Below are 20545 nucleotides of genomic sequence, written 5' to 3' on the forward strand. Positions count from 1 at the left end.
TTTATCTTGCCACTTGCACTTTCATATACACATACTCATAAGTACATAAATACTATATAACTGCATATGTATATAGACACTTGTTTATTTGGCACTCACCTGCAACATTAATTCGCGCAATTTATCCAAATCGTCGCCATGTGACCTTGTCGGCAGATAACGTCCCTCGCATGGCTGCTGCTGCCACGCCAACAACACCAACAGCACAGGCAGCAGCCACAAGCCGAGACTGAGCGTTGGCGCTGAGGCCACACCGACGCCACCGCGGCGACATTTCATCTGGGCGCTGGCGCTGCCGCCATTGCTGTTGCTGCACAGAGTTCCACTCTGTTTCTTGTTGATTTTGTGCTGTTTGCTGTTGTTGGCGTTGTTGCGTCGAATTGCCAGTTGTGCTGCTACCATTGTGTTTCCGGTTGTTTTATTGGGCGTCGTGTGGCAAAAATTTCACTTTTATAGAGATTCCCTCTGTGTTAGGAAAGTGTGTGTGTATGTGTGTGCCTTGTTTGGTTGTTGTTGCTGGTGCGTGTCGCTGCTGGTTCGGTGGTTATGTGGCGCTGCTGGTGGACTGTCGTCGTTGGCTTCCCCAAATGGCGCCGAATTTTCGCTACAATTCAATTGCTGACTATGCTTGTTGTTGTTGCTTGCTTATTTTTGCGCTATTCCAAGCTGTTGGAATTTTCTTTGTTACATACACGTTTGCTGTTGTTGTTCATTTAGTTTTCAAGTTTTCGGCCCAGTAATGCGAAATGTTGGCAATGTTGCGAATGACGACAACAAAATTCAAATAACGCCCAGCACGAAAGTAAAAGCGCCAGGAAGAAAAAAGAGAAGAAGAAGTGAGGAAAAAGTCTAATTAATTGTTTTGTGCCTCACAAGTGGCTAAGTGCCACAAAAAGCTTACATATGCACAAACAGAGGTAGTTACATGTGGTCACATGCAGCACTAAAAATAACACATGTACTTTGTAAACTCGTTTATTTATTACCTAAGTCATGACTTAACAGTGTTATGATATACAAATGCGATTACAGGGTGCTACAATATAATATATATTAATTATTACACTTTATTCAAAATAATTATGTCGGTACGTATGAGTGATGTAGATTTTGTAGGTCTGTAAGCGTCTCATTGATTGCCATTGGTATGCTTGAGCTACTGGTAATGTTCTTCACTAAGCGCATAGCAAACGAACACACACTAAAAACGGGAATTCGCCTATTTTTCTTAAATACTTTAAGTTAAAAGAGTTTAGGAAATGAGTAAAGTTCATAAAATTTTCTATTGTGCTGAAATATATCTTAGGAACTTTTTCACAACAACAACAAACAAAATGGGGTACATATTCGATAACAGAAGTGTCATCAGTCTCATCAGTATTGTTGCATAATTTCAGAGAAATTTTATGCGAGTTGAGCATTTTGCGCCACTGACTTACGAAAATGCTTATCTAAAGTAAAAAATTATGTATTGAAATACGTAAACATAATTGGACGTCATTTTATAGAAAAATATCGCCCCAAGAATCAGTTTGAAATATTGATTCTTAAGAATTGTTCATTTTTCACTCCCAAATGTTGCATGTTCCTAAAGTTCAGGGTAGGTTATGAGATCGATAGTGCAAGGGATCTAACATGAACAGCTTTTAACGCTGGTCCGTTGTGTTACCTTAAGAAGTTACATAGGTTTCACAGTTTCAAAAAATCGAAAAAAAAAATTCTTATTAAATTCTATAAAATCTCTAGAATATTGTCCTATATTTTCAGGTTGATCCGACTAACAGTTTCGGAGATACAACCTTGAAAAGATGGACGCTCGAGGTCAGGTATAAGCTGAGGGAGCAGTAGGTAAAACTTTAAACGCGTTTTTCTCAAAACTATGTTTTCAAAGTCCGTTGTCAAGATTTCTCACGAACTACTTAACCGATGTGGATGAAATTTTACACAGGTCTTCGAGTTATCATTTACAAGGTCTTGAACGAAGGATTTTTTTTTAATTGCAACTATTTAAAAAAAAATTTCGAGAAATGCCAAAAATCCAATTTATTTTTATTTTTTTTTTTTTTTTTTTGTTTTCCTTCGTCCAATACCTAGTTTATTGTCTTTACTAAAACACGTATTTTTTATTTTTATTTGAAAGAAGTTCTGCTGACAACGCGAATGCACCTTTTTTTCCGAGGGACTGTCGAAAATGGCGTCGTAATGACTGACATTTTTTTTTTGAAAATTTTGAGTTTTTTTTTGAAAATTTTACAAAATGTTTACTAATTATGAGTCTGTTAAATAAATAAAAAATTTCATTAAAGTATTTCATTTTTTATATGTAAAAAAAATTATTGAAAAAAGGCAGTTTTTTGCCCAAGGAAACCCATGTAACCGCTTAAATGACTATATAATTGATCATAAGATTGTTACAAATCGAAGAAGCGCTTGGAGCCGTTTGCAACAACTTTTTTAAACGGCTATGTCTTTTGGTTCGCCGAAGCTAGGACTGTTGAGATGTTCCAACCTTAGCCTTGCAAAGCCTGAACAATGGAGGAGAAAGTGCGAGAATGTTTATGCCTCATTCTCTCCCATACAACTTTGACAACTAGCGTCCGTCAAAAGTTCTACCCTTACCCAATGAATGAGTAATAGACAATGTCCAGTAAAAACCCCACGATTGCGGCAAGATGAATTTTGCTAAAGGCAAGTTGTTCAGTAGATCTCCTGAGTTCTAAATCAAAACGGTTTCACAGTCTCACAGAAGTGAGTCGTTGACCAGAGACTGCTAATAGGCCACGAGGCTAGCGTGTTCTCTCTGGCTAGCTCGTCAGTTTTGTGATTCCGCTTCGACCAGGCACCCAAACGCGACTGTTGACGAAGTAGCTTGACTCTTTTTATAGTGAGGACGGACACACTTTGACTTTGGCAAGAGTTATCCTGCGTTGGATTTCCAGACTGACATTGTTGGTGGTGCTTACGCTGGTTCCAAGATAGACGAAATTATCTACGACTTCAAAGTTATGACTGTCAACAATGACGCGAGAGCCAAGTCGCGAGTGCGGCGGCTGTTCGTTTGATGACAGGAGATATTTCGTCTTGCCCTCGTTCTCCGCCAGACCTAACAAACTTAACGTCGCGGTTGTCATGGCCAATGATATCGATGTCATCGCTGTGCACCAGCATTTATACACTCTTGTAGAAGATGTTACCTTCTCTACTTAGTTCTGCAGCTCGAATTATTTTCTCCAGAAGCAGGTTGAAGAAGTCGCAGAGGTTACCACTATTTCGATATATTTGAAGTTGAACAATTTAATTGCCAAAAACTACATATGAGATAAAAATATTTTAAGCTATTTGGAAAATATAAAATAGAAATGATGAAATTTTGAATGTGGGAAATAAGTTTTTAGAAATAGTTCTACAACTGTGTGACATATGTACAGCGCTCAGTTCGGAGTAGCACTCCTACATTATGTCTGTCTTATAGCTCACAGATCTAATGGCATATATCTAAATATTAATAAAAATTTGTATAATTTTTATGTACGACAAATCTTCCGGTAAAGATTCCTTGTAACTTTTAGGGTATTTATCATTAATACTGCCAACTTTACAATTGATTAGTCCATTAAATTACAATGAAACCATATTTTCCACACTATTTCACAGGCAGTTTATTTTAAAAGATCATAAATTAAACAGTGTATTAATATTTTCAGCGATGCAACAAATTTGCGCTTTTATCGCGGTCCACACACGCGCCCGGTGTATCATAAACACTGTGAAAGTTTGCTTAATAAAAATCTTTAACACACATGGTATATGTGAATATGGATACATAGTCAGCACAGAGAGTCGAGGAAAATTGAAGGTACATATGTATAGAAATGTATATAGACATGCGTTCAATGCCCTTTAACGAAAGTTTGTATGTGTGCGTGCCATATGAGTGTGGCAATCAATTGCAAGCGCAAAAAAGTGTTGCGTGGAAAATCCGCAATAAATTGAACTGCGCTAATAACTCGATAATTTATGACACCACAAGGGTAACCGTAAGCACAATTTGCCCGACGGCGCATGTTTCTATACCGTTATGTGTGATTGTACGCTTTTTTTAACCTCAATATGTATGTTTATAACTGCAATTGGATATTGGCTGCAGATTCCCGTGGGTCTTCAACGACAGAGTCATCGCAGCAGCATGATAGGTTTTGCACTAACTGCGGAGGAGAGGTGTTTATGGCGTGGAAATTGTTATCTCATTTTCAAACATGCCATATGCACCTAAATGTATTTGTGTGTTGAAGTGTGAGTGGAATGACCTCTGAGTTAATACTTTGTGGGCAGTCTCTTATGTCACTTACAAGGCTTTTAAAGGAAGCTATGCTAATATATGCGTGTAAAGTTCTTTTGGTTTGATTGTTTAAAATGTTCAGGTTATCCTATAACTTGATACCTAAGTATGGGGCTCATTAACTAACACCCCAAATGGGTAAATGACGTCGGTTTTTCAGTATCCTCCTTCAACAGAGCAGTAGAGTGAGTATCCTCAGTGAAGAAGAATTTCCTACGACCCAACCATCCTATAAGCTATGCCGTCAGACCCAGAACTAGACTCTCATGCCAACCACTCACTCAACTTAAAACTCTTGAGATCGACAAATACCTATATATATAGGTCCTCTGTTACCTATTCGATATTCAGTAGAGTTTTGAAAAATAATCTCTTGCAACTCTAGATGTTTTTGTCTAATGTTTTCAAGAAGAACCAAAGAAAATCGATCAGATCTGCTGTATGTTCTTTGAAATACTTTATTTACAATATAAAAATTGATTTTAATGTTGATGGAAGATACTGATAACATCAGCCAATGGTTCAGATTTGCAGTTTTGTAGTTCCTAAGAAAGTGGTTTCATATTTAGTGGAAGAATAAAACAAAACAAAACAATATCCTGTGTGATATAATATAATTAGTTTTGATCACCTATTTGTTGCTTACACTGTATTTGTGAACAAATTGAAGGGTCTTAGAGGTCCTAAATATATTAATCAGTTAGCAAAATAGTAAAAAAAAAACTTTGGTCTAAATCAATTCGCTGGAGTGTCGAAGAGTTTGAAGTTTGAGTTTTTTCAAAAGAATTTACTCCTCCTTTCTACGGTGAAAAATTTAACCTCTTTTACGAATCCGTGGTTTTGTTAATTATTTATGAGAAGCTAAAACCACACGTACTGTACTAGCAAGTCTTAATGGCTTTATAGGTTCTACTAGCACGAGTTCCAAGTGTCACCATCGTCCGTAGAAGTTCACTTGAAAAGTCACCATTTTGTATTCAAAATGTCAATATAATTTTTTATACAATTTTCTCACTTCCAGAATAGATTTTCAAGTTAGGCCATTTATACGCCTATAGATCTATAAAAAGTATACCTATAAGTTAGTATTGAAAATATGTGGAATAGGGTCACAAAATCACGCTAATCTCAGCTAGATAAATTATTATCGCACTACTAAAGCATATAGCTTCAAGTCCTTTTATGGAACATTTTTTTTTTTATTTGTTTAGAAATTTTCACGAAATTTCTCAGAGATTGTGGTCCTAAAGGTACTTCTTTTAAAAGTCTTAATTTAACAGATCACGAGTGATCGGTGTCAAGCTGTCTATTAGCGGTGAGACTCATTTCCGGCTCAATGGGTATGTAAACAACCGAAATTGTTGCATTTGGGACGAAAGCAAACCTGAAGAAAATCCGGAAGTGCCATTTCATCCAGAAAAAACAACGGTTGGGTGTGGTTTGTGGGTCGGGGGAATAATCGTCCTATATTTTTTCAAAAATGATGTAGGTAAAGACGTAACCGTCAATAGCGACCGTTACCGCACCATGACAACCGACTATTTAATGTCTGAAATTGAAGCTCGTGATCTCGACGACATTTGGTTTCAGCAGGACGGCGCCACTTACCACAGATCGGATAATTTCACGTTTTGTGTCGATCGATTGGTCACCAAGATCGTGTAAAACCACACCGTTAGACATTTTCCGGAGGGGATATGTAAAGTCTATGCGGACAATCCCGTTTCGATTCAGGCCTCGGAGCAAAACATTAAGTTTAATCAGATCATTTCTGAACGATATTCTAGCTTCGGTGAACCGAAGTTTACCTAATTGTTGTTTTTATTTTTCATAGCGCACGAAGCATTTTCTTACTTTCTAAGCTTATCTCTTGCTGCTTGCAAAGAGATAATTGTTTAAGTAATTTATTTTCGGTAATTGTGTCAGTCGGTGGTCACATGTACGTATGTTTGTAGATATGTATGCGCGCACCCACTACACAGATGTTGTCTCCGGTTTCTTAGCAGGCCCTAAAAAATAATATTTCTTTAGTTTCCTTATACCATCTTTCTGCTGTTGAGATTTAGGCTGCTTCTCGCTTTCATTTGCATTTGAATTTTTGTGGAAAATTAACGAAGCATGGCGAAAGAGATGAAATTAAAAGTAGTGTATATTTAACTATTTTGTAATTGCAATCTTTTTTGTTTTCAACAATTTTTTTCGTAAGCTTATTAATGACTTTCTACAAATGTGCTATGCAAAAAACACTGTGTTGGCTGTTGCCAGTGCTTTTCAATTAAAATCACAGCACTCCAGTGAACATTACGAAAGCAGTTACCAACGAGCGTTTTAATTTTTCACGTTTTTTTTTTTTTTGTTTTGAACTTTTTTTGTTGTTTTTTGAATTTTTAGTTTTGTTTGGAATCAGATAATTAAAGCATAATGTTTGTATTCGCATGCTATTTTGTCATGCGGGGTGCATGCTTGTAAATAGGTGACTCCGAAGCGTGTTTGCTGTTTTTATTGTTGTTGTAACGACATTTCATCAAGCCGGCAAAGCAACCATCCATATGCATTTATGCAGATGCGCAGTTGCCACCCTGCTCGAATGTACTTAGACTTTTTAATTAGCGTGGTAATTATAACTGCCACCACGACAAAAGAGCGCGAAAATTTTTTTTTTTTTACTTTTATTTATGCGGGTAACTGTATTATAGTGGAGTGTTTGATTAAATAACTGCAGGTTGTATGGCTTGAGGCATGTTGTAAGAAAGAGGCGTGTGTGTATGTTTGCGGTGCGTGACAAAAATGTAGTATTTAAATGGGATACAAAATAAATTCATGATTACCTACATATGTATAAGTGTATCATATGATATGTTCATACATTTATTCAATATAATTCTGCGATCTGTAGGGTTACAAGGGCCAACAGGCAGCGCACTATTGTGGCGAAATTATGATGAATCCAGATGACATATATGTACTATGTATTAATGTATGTGTATGAGTTCGGCTTTTCAAGAAATATTCGAACGAAAGCGAAAAAATTTCCTTAATAAAACTATAGTTCGAGAAAAAGTTTCCGACAACCCTTTTGTCAATTGGAGAATTATGTAAATCTACTAATTGAGCAATTAAGTGGTTAGCATAGTCCGAAATCTTCAAACAAATATTTTTTTAGTTTAAGGATAAAAACTGAAAATTTTTTCTTATCAAAGCTTAAAGCTAACAAGAACTTCGAAAAGTCTCTGAATATATTTAAAAGTAAAATTGGCTATTACTAATATCTTTTCGCATTCACATCTGTCATATTTGTTTGTGTTCTTAATTTTTCATTGTTTCTATTGATTAAAAATCATTCATCATAAACTTATTGTTATTTTATCAATGCCCGCAACCGAATTTACAACCTGGACAACAACCCGCAGAGTTAAACAGAGCCAATTTTACATTGGGGACAACAACCCGATGAGCTGCATTCCACTTTCAACTCGATTTGAGTGCAATTAAGTATTAATGTATTAAATTCGATTTTTGGAAATTAAAAAATAAGTAAACAAATTTAAAATAAAATATTTTTACTGTTAAATCGATCTAAATTCATGCTTTAATCGAGCAAAAGTCGATTAGTTTATCAATTAATTTCGAGAAGGCTATTACGCCACTTTCAAATTTTCGATGCAACCATTTATTGCTACTGAAGAATCTTAATTTTCTTACTAGTCGATAAAGCTAATAAATGCTTTAGAGGTTCCCTAAAATTAGGCAGTTGAATGTTTTTTAAATTCAAGTATATGCGAATTTATTAACATACTATTAATGAATGATTAAGTTCTTTTAGCTCAAAAACATACTAAGAATCTTCAAGTATGCAAAACATTATTTAAATGTTGGAAAAGTTCATAAATTGCTCATTAATAAGCACCTTAACCATTTTTCTCAAAACTATTTTCTTTAACCTGACCACATATACTATACAGCTCATTTTACTGATCGCCTAGAATGTTAAAATCCACTCGATTTTATATGCTGCTTACTTTCTTTGTTATAAAAGTTAAATTTTTTTGTACTAAAGTTCCAGTGTAACCGAGTATGATGTTTGAAGAGAAAAAAAAGATATAATAGTTTCTATTTTCCGTATCAAGTAGAAGGTATTTTCGAATAAGAAATTGATAGAATCGACGCTTTGAGGAAACTTTACATATTTTTCTTAATAAACTTAACTCAAATTTATACTGTTTTAAATGAAATGGAAATCTAAAAAGTGTTTAAATAAATGGGTTTTCAAAAAAACCATATTTATTATTGAAAATGGCGAAAAAAAGATTCCCGGAAGTTCCATATCTGTTAAAAAGCCTCGCAGAGAGTGCTTCATTTTAATTGACACAACTCCAGGTTAACTGGGAGTATAGTATACCATAATGTACGTATTACATTATAATTAACTCAATTAAGGGATGTGATACAAATGAGAATTATAAATTTCAAAAGCGAAAGACGCTCGCCTTTTTGTTTATTCCGGCACAGCTGCAGCTCACGCGATCTTAGCAACGATTGGACAAGCAATACTTCCACTTCCACGTAGCAAATTTATGCTGTTCCGAAATAAATTAAAAGTGATCTAAAGAACTGTCTGTGCTCAGTAGGGCATATAATTATCTAACTATAAGTGCCATTATTGATCACTGGCCTATTGATTCCTAAGAGGTACAGGTAAAAATGTTGCTTACTCCCATTCGAACTATTATTGCACTTCGCCCTTAACTGTCTTGCTTTTACGAAACTAAAATTGAACACCTCTCCGCTCTTTCCTCGGCACTATCTGCTCAAGTAATTAATCAAGTAATAACAAATATCGTCTTCAAATGAAAATTTATTTCCGTTTCAAGTGTTAAGATTTGCCGGTAGGGAACCTAACTTTACCTTGATGTAAAAGAATAAATAAAAAAGATACAAGACGTGTGTCCTAAAAAGACACTGGCTCTATTAAACTAGTCTCTCAACATAGGAATGTACCAGTTTTTTTTTTTTTTTTTTTTTTTTTGGATTCAGCTTATGGACAAGTATAAAATGAGTTAAGCAAAAGTATTGTTTCGAGCCCTTTAATGCCTTAAATATATTTTTATCTCGAAAACCTCCTTCAATATTTATGCCCTGAACAGGTAGTAAGTTTGTCACAAAGTTTGTAACACCCAAAAGGATAGGTAGGTGAGCCTATATAATATACATATTTATAAGTGATCAGCGTGACGAGCTGAGTCGATTTAGCCAAGTCCGTCTGTATATGTCTGACCTAGCTTTTCCGTTTTTAATATGTACACACGTCTCGTTCTCACCAACAAGCTGCTCCTTTGTCGGAACTACTGCCATCAGAGCCTGTAGCATAAAGCTGCCATATAAACTGATCGGACAAACTCAAGTCCTCGTATTGAAAGATATCTTCTCAAAATTTGGTATAGTGAATTGTTTTACACATCGATACCCCATCCAAATAAACTGTTCAGATTGGACGTTTAGTTGGCATTCAAACTGACCGATTAAACTCAGAACCTTAAAGGGAAAACCTTTTGAATTAACAAGCTATCTTCGCGAAATTTGACACAGATTATTATTTTAGGTATTGCTACAATCACCGAATATATTGTTCAAATCGGGACAACTATACTGCCAATCAATTTGATCCATCGAAATCGGAATATAAATATTTTGCCCTAACCGTTTATGCACCTGTGGAGGGTATTATAGTTTCGCTGCAACAGAAATTAACACTATTTCTTATTTTTTTATTTTGATATAAAAAAACGACTTTGAAAAGGGTGCAATATATCTATATATAGTATTATTTTACTATTTAGGAGTTCTAGCTCCAAAGTCCCTCTCCATTCGTTTTAAATATCATATTTTCGCACCAATCTTTGTCTTTGATCTGTGCCCTTTAGGAGCAATTAATGTTAGAGATATGTTTTACCGAAGTTTTTTTTTAATGAACGTAATCAGGTATGAACGTTTTTCGTTAACCCCCGCTATGGTGAATAACTGATTTCCACTAGACCTCTTGCCTTTAAAATTGATATTTTGGTTATTAGAAGGTTTTACGAAATATTTACTAAAAGACTCACGGTGATTCAGTTTTTCTCAAAAACACAAGCCTACGTGTGGTACAAATCTTTCAAGGATGGGAGATCGAGAGATCGTTGAAAACATACCCCGTTTTCGATGACCTTCGACTCTTCAACTATTGAATATATTGGAAAAGTGAAGGATATGGTGTTTGAAAATCTTCAGTCAAGTATTAGAAGAGAGCTCGACATCACTCACGACTCTGTTCATGTTGATTTTAGTGGATATTTGGGAAATGCGTTCTTGCTCGACACGTCCCGATAAAGCTGATATTTTTTTTTTAACTAGTACCGTAGACAGGTTTCTGTGACATGCTTGATCATACGAATTCATGGACAACATTAAAACTGCCGATGAGACATGGCATGTTTTATGAGTTTGACATGCAAGTAAGTCACCAATCGTCTGAATGCAGAGAAAAAATTAGTAGAGACCAAAAAAGCCATGCCAAAGCCGCTCAAGAAGCAAGGCTATGCTTATTGTTTTTTTCGATATTTTGGCATCATTTATTCGTTCCGAAGGAACAGACGGTCAATATAACTACCATGTATTTACACCTGATGGAGATAACTAAACTAAATATTGATGACGAATCAAATATTTTACGTTTTATTTACAACTTCGGGATACTTTTTTGTCAAAATGTATATGAATATTTACTGTTATGAAATTAATGAACTATCTTTTCGATAAAATATAGTCATCAAAACTATTACACCAAATATAATAATCATTAAATATTAATTTTTCTTAAAAAGACACCTCTCATATGCTTCAAAACCATTATTTAATTTCAAAACTGTACATAAAGGCGTTGTTTTCAAAAACATTTTTTTTTTTTGTTTGTTTTGTAATTCTTACAACGATTGAGGCTCTCGAAACTAACAAGAAGTTCTTTAATTGCATAAAAAATATCCATCAATAATTCAATTATAAATTAAAAGTATTTTTTCCAGAATACTCTCACTGGCATCCCTAACATTCAGTCCTTTTGCATAATAAATAAAATTTACGTTCAAATATGCTCCACCTTAACGATTCACCATTCAATCAAATCAAATCACTCAACACTTACAAGCTGTCCGCTATTCGAATTAACGGTTTAATTTAAAGCCATCGTCACTTTAATGCACTTACTTCTCCAGAGATTCACTTTTTAATGGCAATTTAAAAGTTGCGACCGTTATTGCCGTTGTGCCATAAAATCGTGTCAGTTACTTTGTAATCGAATTAGTAGCACTTGCACAAATTAAAAATGTAGCAACGCTTATTTTTTCCACAATTTTTATACACACTCTATATACTTTCTACACTTTGGCTAACGCTCGGTTGTGTTGCACGCGGCGTAGATTACGTCTATGAGAACTGTGTCGCTTTAAGCCACATTCTGGCCAGAACATTTGTATTTATAGGCGAGAAGTCAACGCTGTACAGCGATGACAATGCCAACAATAATGGCGCAACAGCAGCAGTGGCGACAGTGACGACAGCGCTGGTGAGCTAGTGGCCGCAACGTAGGGACTGGAGGGGGGGCGACTGTGTTAGCAAGACTCGGTTTTGGTCGGTTAGTTGGACAAAGAAGTGCCGAGAAACGAAAGGATGTGCGATGTTGCTCCACAAAATACAACACTTTCGTTCGCAAAATTGATTTCGCTTTCGCCATAAACAACCTTTAAGTGTGTATGTGTGAGTTCAAGTGTGCGTGTATTGGTTAACATGTCCTGTTCAGCTAACACAAACATAAAATAGCAACACAGACAGCGTTGATAATGGAAACAAGCTGACACAAAGAAGCACCAGCAGCAAGAAAAGCACATGAAGCGGCATCAGCAACAGCGGCAGTGTGAAATAACAGCAGCCGAGCAGAAGTCAGTGCGCAGCAGCAGCAGCAACATTTATTATTCTGCAAAAAGGCGACGAGCTGTGGCAAGTAGTGTGGGCAGTATAAGCCGTCAATATGCCAGCGAGTGTTGGTCACAAGCCCAATGGATAAAACTAGCTGTGGTAGCAAAACAAAACAACAACAAACACAGAAAGCGGTATTCAATTTGAATTGTTTTTTTTTTTTTTATTTTTTTTTTTTTTTACTATCATTGTTGGTGTGTTTTTGCTGTTGTTTGTTGTTTTTTGGTGTTAATGTCTTTTTTATTGTTGTTGTTCTCCACTTCAGTCGCTTATCACTGTGTTCACACAGGGCAACTTATGTTGTTCATTGCCAATATGACTCTGTACTCTCTTTCTCTCTTCTTTCTGATACGGCTTTCTCGAAAATTAGTCACATTGGACCAGTTTGGTTCTTTGCGATATCAGATGGAGTTCAGTTGCTAAGTGCAAGAAGAATAGTAATCATTTAGGATGACTGCGCTTGATGCTTGACCTCCTCCAGTGGGTGGAGACCCTTAATACTTACAGCGACTTACAGCGTAGTCTTGCCAATGCGGGGCAAATGCATAAGAGATGTTCCATTGTTTTCCTGATGTCCCGCTTTAGACATTTCCTGCAGTCTTCTCTTCTGGTGTACAGTTAGCTCGGTAGCTCGTTTCTTTGCGTCTTAATTCCCTTTAACATGCTACTGTCAAGATGGTCGTAAAGACAATTCAAGGCTTTCCCAATGTTCATCCACTATTTCATTGCCCTCGGTGACTTTGTGGCCTGGCACCCAGTAGAAGTGAAGTTGTTTTCCACTGCTGCCCTGTTATCCAAGACACTTATGGCCTATATGCGATACGAAGTTAGTTACTGCCTTGATTGCTGCTTGGTTTACATTTCACCAAAGAACTATATTTGTCCGCAACAAAAGTTGCCGTACTTGAACGATTTCATCAATTAAAATGCATTCATACGTCAACGTTTTTCTTGAGTAAAAATTTTGTTTTATTCTCAATCCAGTCATTCTAACGATTGTCCAATTTTTTGGGTCAGGTCCGATAGTGCAATACAGCAAGATCGTCAAAGTAGACATTCCTTTTTTACCCTTGGCCTTCTCATTTGGGCGAGTTTTTTTTTCGGCCTGGGGAGAGGAAATAGTCGCATTATGAAGAATTACTTCATAAAGTAATGTTAAGATTTTATCGGTCCTATCACCATCTCAATGGACCAGAGAGTTTATCTATGTTCAATAACGCTACAACCATCACGCGGAAAATTTTTTCATTTATAAAAAACTTAGGAATGATTGGCTCGCTTCATCTCTTTAATATGCCAATAATGCTAACCAAAATATTTTTTGATTTTTCGCGAAATTTTTGGACGTTTCAACCCTCCGTATGCTTTCTGAACGAGATCTCGAGCAAAACGAAAGTGACTTTTTTACATTTTCACCAAAATAGCAATGGTTCGATCACTTTGAGACCAATGACTGAAGTACGAATGGATGAAATGTCACGAAGTTTTAACAATATTTTAGTTATCGTTATTATAAGATAAAAAGATAAGAAAAAAATGTTAATTTTAAATAGACCAGGATAATCGTATCACAACCTTCTCTCGGTTAGACCAAAACCCCTTCGGTCCACCGTACTTCCCAAATTTAATTCCCAACAACGGTTAAAAAAATGCCGATGCTGTCGATTATGTCGAAGAATAAGTACATATTTTGATTCACAACAAAAGAATCAGTTGCATTGTTGGGTCTAAGGTTTTTCCGTCTATAAAGCACATATTTACTTGAGAATCAATTATAAAGAAAAAGGTATGAAAACCCGCATACTTTAGCAGATTTGGAGACTTTTAGTCAAGGAGATGCATCAAATAAGCGATAAATATTTTCACCGTTCTTACGGAAATTGTTTCAGCAGGAAAGAAAAATAGCTAACTCCACAAAACGTGACCATGGACAACTTGGTGCACCTACTTAATCTTTATCACTCGCTCTGCTATAAATTGCGAGTTACAGCGACAAGTCAGAACACACTCTAGCTGCGCCACTCGGCAAGCCATGCGCGTTAACCAAATAACTAGCCAATAACAATACCAACCGCATACCTATACAAACAAAACTATTAGTTGCTTATATATATAAGAGCTTGTTGTTCTCAATTCTGTCCAACAGTGCATTAACTTGTTGGCGGCAACTGCAGCGAGGACGATGCCGTCGGGTTAGCTTTGTGGCGATTGCGCGGCTATGGCGCTTCGGTTGTGGTCTGTTAACCATATGCTGATGAGTTGCAACTAACTGTTACAATTAGCTGAGAAGTGTTGTTGGCCTGTGGACAATCTAACCGTACTCTCATATTCAATGAGATGGTCACTGTTTCTCCGGGTTGGACAACGCAATGCTTATATTCCGCGTTTTTATAGACTTTTCCTGCGCCATTACATACAGTTTATTCTTGTCCACAGGAAAGTAGATCAACGCTCAGTCATGTGTTTAAATCAAAACAGGACGTTGCAAAAATTGATGACCCATGGTTAGTCCCTTCCAGTTCTCCGTCCAGTTCGTTTGGATAGTCAAATGAAGAACAAAAAATTATTTCTAAATAGGTTTCAAACCTCTAAGTTCTACGCCTTCGTGTAAAAATTACTCGATCCCTCTCCAATTGCTTTGGAGGACTTAAGCTCGGATAAATCTGGAAAACCTATCTAACGTCACTCTTTTATGATCAGAATTTCTAATTCCAATCTCAGTACACATTTGTCCAAATAATTTCCTCACAGAGGGATATACCGGCGAAAATGCGTGACTGAAGAGCTGAAAGGCTCAGGTAGGCCCCACGATGTAATAACTAATGGCAGTCCAGTGAGTCGAATACAAGCAATGACGGCGGAGTTCAAGGTTTTTAGGCGTAGGTGTACTGTGCCGCAAGTCCTGCTTTCTCATGGTTCCAAAGGAGGTGTATGTTTAGCGCGGCCAATACGAGTCGTACATATCGTCGGGATTCGTTGAAAATTTCCCCTCCGAAAACCAAAAAAAACAGTAGTAATTCTCAAGTTCTAATACATATGTAGAACATTAGTAGAGGTCAGCCTAACTTTATAAATATTCTCATACATCCTGGACGTAAGGATGTATCCCAAATAGAATTATAGAAACTCTCCATTTCTATTTGAATGTTGAAACGTAATTTTGCGGATGGTCCCCTGAGCCAGTTTTACGAGATTATTTTCGAAAAAGTCCGGATGCCTCCAACAGTAACTAGAGTACCCTGAAGACAGATGCAATTCGAACTACTTTCTGAGACTTATATGTATATTTTTCGCAGTCTTCCAAAATTCTTTAACACTTCTTAATATTAATGAAAACTATCTTTAAATTTTCGAACTGACCAAGAGGATGACATGGACTACCCACAATATATAGTAAGCGCTCGACAATTCAACGAGGGTGTGAGCTGTTTTTCTTAAGCGACATTTAAATTATTCCACCTCTCAAGTTCAATCCAACAAATTGAAATGATTCACTTAACCGAATTAAAAAGTCGGACCCGTACTACCAATTCCACTCACACACTTTTAAACACCCACACAAAAGCAGCATATGACATGGTTCGCGCTATAAAGCCAAGCGCTAAACTTTTAAGCATGAATCACAAAATTTTTCCGTTCGCAAAAAGCGCGCCAACAACAACAAAAGACGCTGACAAAACCTAGTGTAGCACATAAGATGTATGGCTGGCGCGAAGTAAAGCGAATGAAAAAGATAACAAAATCGTGCGAACAGGAAAATGAGCGAAGGACTATTTGAAAAATGGTGTTGGCTACACATGTGCCGTTATACTTGTATGTACCGTTACACTTGCGTGGGTGCTCGGGCTACATACATACAAGTATATGCATGCTATAACTTTTTGAGTGTCTGGCGGGCGGCAGCCTTGCTATATGGTAATGAAATAATGATGACGACATTACCAAAACAAAAATCGAATAAAAAACGACGACAAAATGAAAGCGATATCCTCACAAGAGGTGAGCGTGCATCAAGTTCACAGCTATAGGCGAGTGGCGGTGTATGTGTTCATGTAAAAAATGCGCTTTTTGTGTGGCATTAACTTTGTAGAAACTTGCATGTGAGCTGAAAATCTGTGACGTGGATGCTTTTTTTTTTTTTTTTTNTTTTTTTTTTTTTTTTTTTTTGGTTAGTATATAGTTAAAATGGTTTAAACAGTGCTGAAAATGCCAATACTGTAATAGTACAACGAAATTTTTGATGTTCTTCGATAATATTATAACTGAACTTCCGATATTTATAAAAGTGAGACTTTCGATATCGAAGAGCGATAAGTTCGGATCGATTATGTATTTGTAGCGCTGGAATAACCCTTAAATAGGTTACCGCAGTTTATAAAGTATTTAATCGTGCCCGTCATCCAAACTAAGACCAGTGGTTTTCTAAGCTTTTGCTCTCATGACTTTTAGGCCCTCAAATATTCATCGTAAGAAGAGCAGTATTTTTTAAGCTCTCTGATTTTTAATTTCATATTTCAACCCAAAGAATGATTTTATGTGTATGGAGTCAGTATATGTCCATCTGATAGAAAATTTTGCTCTGAAAGGATCTGCAAAAATACGTTTTATATTAAAACAGGGTTTTAAGGACGGTTATTCCTCACTAAAATGTTCTTGACTATTTTTTTCAACATAAAAAAGTGACATACGCTTATGGCTGTGTAACTATTTGCTTACTTTATCCTTTCGTTCGTCTTCAACTTCTTCCAACGTTTCTGCTGCCGCCCTTGTTGTATGTCACATCGCCTGATTTGCTCTTATGGTAATTTTAAGGGCTCTTAATGCCTTTTATGCCCTTAAATCTATTGTATACATGAATTTTGATGGTGATATTTTCGCAAATTTTCTTTTACTCTCGATATACACATTTGTTATTTTTGTAGTTGATGTCTTTTAGCTGTTTATTGGTAAAATGTGACAAATATGATGGAAATTGGTAAAATGTGACAAATATGATGGAAATGACGACATCAATGTGACATCAATGACAAGATATGCTCGTATATTTTGAAGTGAAGCACTCAAAGAACTCAGTGTCGCAAATGACAAAAACAGAGCATCGTTAGGAAAATAACTATAGTCCCTAAAGTTTAACAATCTCATTATGGAATTGACTTTTTGAGAACGAAATATGTATCTGATAGAGTCTGAGGACTTATTTAAGACTATTTCGGTAAGAGTTGGTAAATTTCTATTCTGAGTCGGATAAGGCTACTGACACCAAAATGGTTTAAACTCAAAACTATCTAAAAGTACTTCAGATATGCATTCAGATCCATTTCGGTTGCATATACCTAAATCAGAGTGTAGTCATTTGATCGACAACTACAGTTTCTGAAAATAAATAAACGCGATAGGCAATATCAGCATCTTCTCAAGAAATGGCTTCCAAAAACGTTTTCCCACAATTACTGGCTTTCTCAGAGACATTACTGAGCTTTCGGCCCATCGACAATTGGCTCGGTGGTTAGACCAATCGATTATAACATTCTTTGGCTCGCATGCCCCCACATTATTTCTAATACCATTATCATCAGCCTGGAAATAAGTCAGAGCTACATTATCCTTGCGCGGGGGCCCTTGACCCCTAACGAGCAGCTTTTCACCTCAAGGGCGACGAATGTTCCAAATGTACATATAAAATCAGCCGCTAAAGACAGCCATATTTATAGAAACTTCCATATTTTTCCCCAAAGTTGCCTTAAATCGTCTCCATCGCTACATTTTTTTTTTATTTTTTTTTTTGTACTCCTCACTTTGAATATTTTCTGCGTCTTCTCTCATGCGAAATTCACTGTTATTTTTGCGTTTCATTGGCGATTAAATGTGACCTCGATAAAAATCGCTGTACATATTGATGACTCTTTATTATTGTACTCGTGTGCTGGCACACATATAATAATCTCCTTTGGGAGGATATGAGTAATCGAAATCGATGGAAAGAATTTCCAAAAATAGACAAAACTTTATACGAATATACATACATTTGAGTGCGTGTGAACATGTCTTTGTGTTTTACCAATACTTTCTTTATTTATTATCTTAATTCTTAGAAGAAAACAATTTGCTATAAGTCTTTACTGTCAAATGTCACGTTCCACGCAAAAATTATTAATAAACTTTCTGAACTGTTAATGAGTCGTGTATGTGTGTATGAATATCAGTATTCGGCGGCTTCGATTCGGCACTTCTGAGCTCACTAAGTTTCGTGAAAATGTGAAGACAGCCAAAAAGCTGTATACAATTAGATTGTACGATCCGCCACTCTCTAAACACCACTGCGAAAATAAGGTTCGGTTTTGTACATAAGTGTAGTGAGATAAAGGAATGCATGTAATCCAAATAATTATATCAAAAATTGATTAAGTGGTTGCTAACTTTTTAGAAAGATAATTTTAAGTAATAAAGTTTTAAACTATATAGTCTCAAACGAGAGTCTATTTTTTCATTATCTTTCCATTATTTTGATACCGATTCTATGGTGCGAAGCTTCAAGACTTTTAAGCTAACCTTTATTTTAACATACGAAATACCTCCTTTTAGTACCATCTTTACTACTTTTTGAATCTGAAAAAAAAAAAAAATCAATAGCCCACAGAGAAATACACCTCATCTGGCGATTACGATGGGTTCAAGGTAAAATTCCTTCAATATACTATAGAAGTCATATTACAAGCTGAATGAATCAGAGATAGGTAGATAGGTAGAGTGGATATCTGAGAATCCATCTAAGCCTTTGGGGGGCCTCTATACCACTCAAGAAACCCTTGGTCAATAGTTGCGATTATTTTCGTATACGAAACTTTGCATACGCATAGAATTCGCTCTATAGTAACTTGCTCTCATACTCGGCTATAATCGCGTAAGCGGTGTCTACGCCAATTAAGAAGAAGAAGAACTTGCGCTCATACCTCATTATTATAATTCTTCCTGTGTGCACACTGTCAGAACAAGAGGAAAACCGAGTACGGAAATTCATGATATTGGGTACAAACTTAATAAGTACCTTAAAATTCCCCTCCGCCGCAACCTTAGGAAATCCGTTCCCACGATAGCCAGGTCCACGGAACCGAATTTATTTCCGCAAAAGGACTGTCAACTCGGCAGAATTCTGCCGCTACAAAAACAGTCCTTGGGGAGAATTAGGGAGTTTTAAAAAATTCACGTTCGTTGTCATTCAACTTTCTTTTGAAATATAAAATATTCTCAGCTATTATGAGCACCAGGGCATGTCCTTGCTTAACATTTGACGTCATTGTTTCTAGCTGTTATATATACATATAAGATTTTATTATATTATTTTTCGTTGTAGCATCGGATTTCCGTTAAAACACAATTTTGACAGCGAGCCAAAGCAGCGAACTACGCAATCACCCAAATCACAATGTCAATGTCGCCAACGCCCCGTCGAATTGTATGAAATGGACTCTGGTAGGCGATAAATTTCAGCTGCAATTACAGAGTGGAAGAAAACTCGAAATTTCACTTTATAAGTAAATTATTCTTTGTTAAGTTATTCAATGACTTCGATTTTACTACGCATTTTTTTTATTTGCCAACCAATTTTCATTCATGCGCCACACCATGCAACCCTTGGTCTTCACTTCGGTTTAGCGCTTTAAATGTTTTTCTTTTTCTATTTTCGATTTTCATATTTTCATTGAGAAATTCGGTATATGTATGTAATACACACTATATCGCAGACTATCTCTTGGCGTCAGACGCTGCCAGACGTTTCGCCTCCAATTTGTCTTACGCCTTCGTCCTTAGCTGTGTAACCATTGTGTCCGCATGCTCTCTTTCTCCTCTCTTCTTTTACATATTACTACTCTAATATGCGTTGAGCATTTATAATAGTTTCATATTTGATGGTCTGAAAATTTTTGTGAAATTGAATTTTCTTGCCACTTTCCAAGCTCTCTCCCCTCCAATTCCTCCGTACGTACAGGAATCTTTGCAGTAACTGTGTCACGTGCTGATTGCTCGTCGCAGTTACAAACTGTTCCTTTTCATTTCGCTTGCAAGGACACATTTAATGGCCAATTTATTTCACTGATTTATAATTTATTTATTTAAAAAATGTTTGCTTTCTTTATCCTCTTAAAATAGCAAATTTATACAAATATTTGTACTGAGCTGGTAAGTGATGAAGATGAAGAG

General features: G+C 36.3%; 1 protein-coding gene across 3 annotated transcripts in view; it reads right to left on the reverse strand.

The window, feature by feature from the left end:
• Positions 1-11798, reverse strand: part of LOC108972234 — a 39750-nt gene extending 27952 nt beyond the window's left edge. Inside the window, exons 1-2 of one of the 3 annotated variants that reach the window (XM_018938759.1) lie at positions 11579-11798; positions 100-679 (exon numbers count right to left, since the gene is read on the reverse strand). In XM_018938759.1, coding sequence (XP_018794304.1) covers positions 100-402 — 303 coding nt within the window. In that variant the 5' untranslated portion in view covers positions 403-679; positions 11579-11798. The other 2 variants (XM_018938758.1, XM_018938760.1) reach the window with 2 other exon arrangements.
• Between the last annotated feature and the right edge of the window lie 8747 nt (positions 11799-20545).

Source organism: Bactrocera latifrons, unplaced genomic scaffold (assembly GCF_001853355.1).
Source record: "Bactrocera latifrons isolate USDA-ARS-PBARC rearing strain unplaced genomic scaffold, ASM185335v1 scaffold_39, whole genome shotgun sequence".
Taxonomy (NCBI): domain Eukaryota; kingdom Metazoa; phylum Arthropoda; class Insecta; order Diptera; family Tephritidae; genus Bactrocera; species Bactrocera latifrons.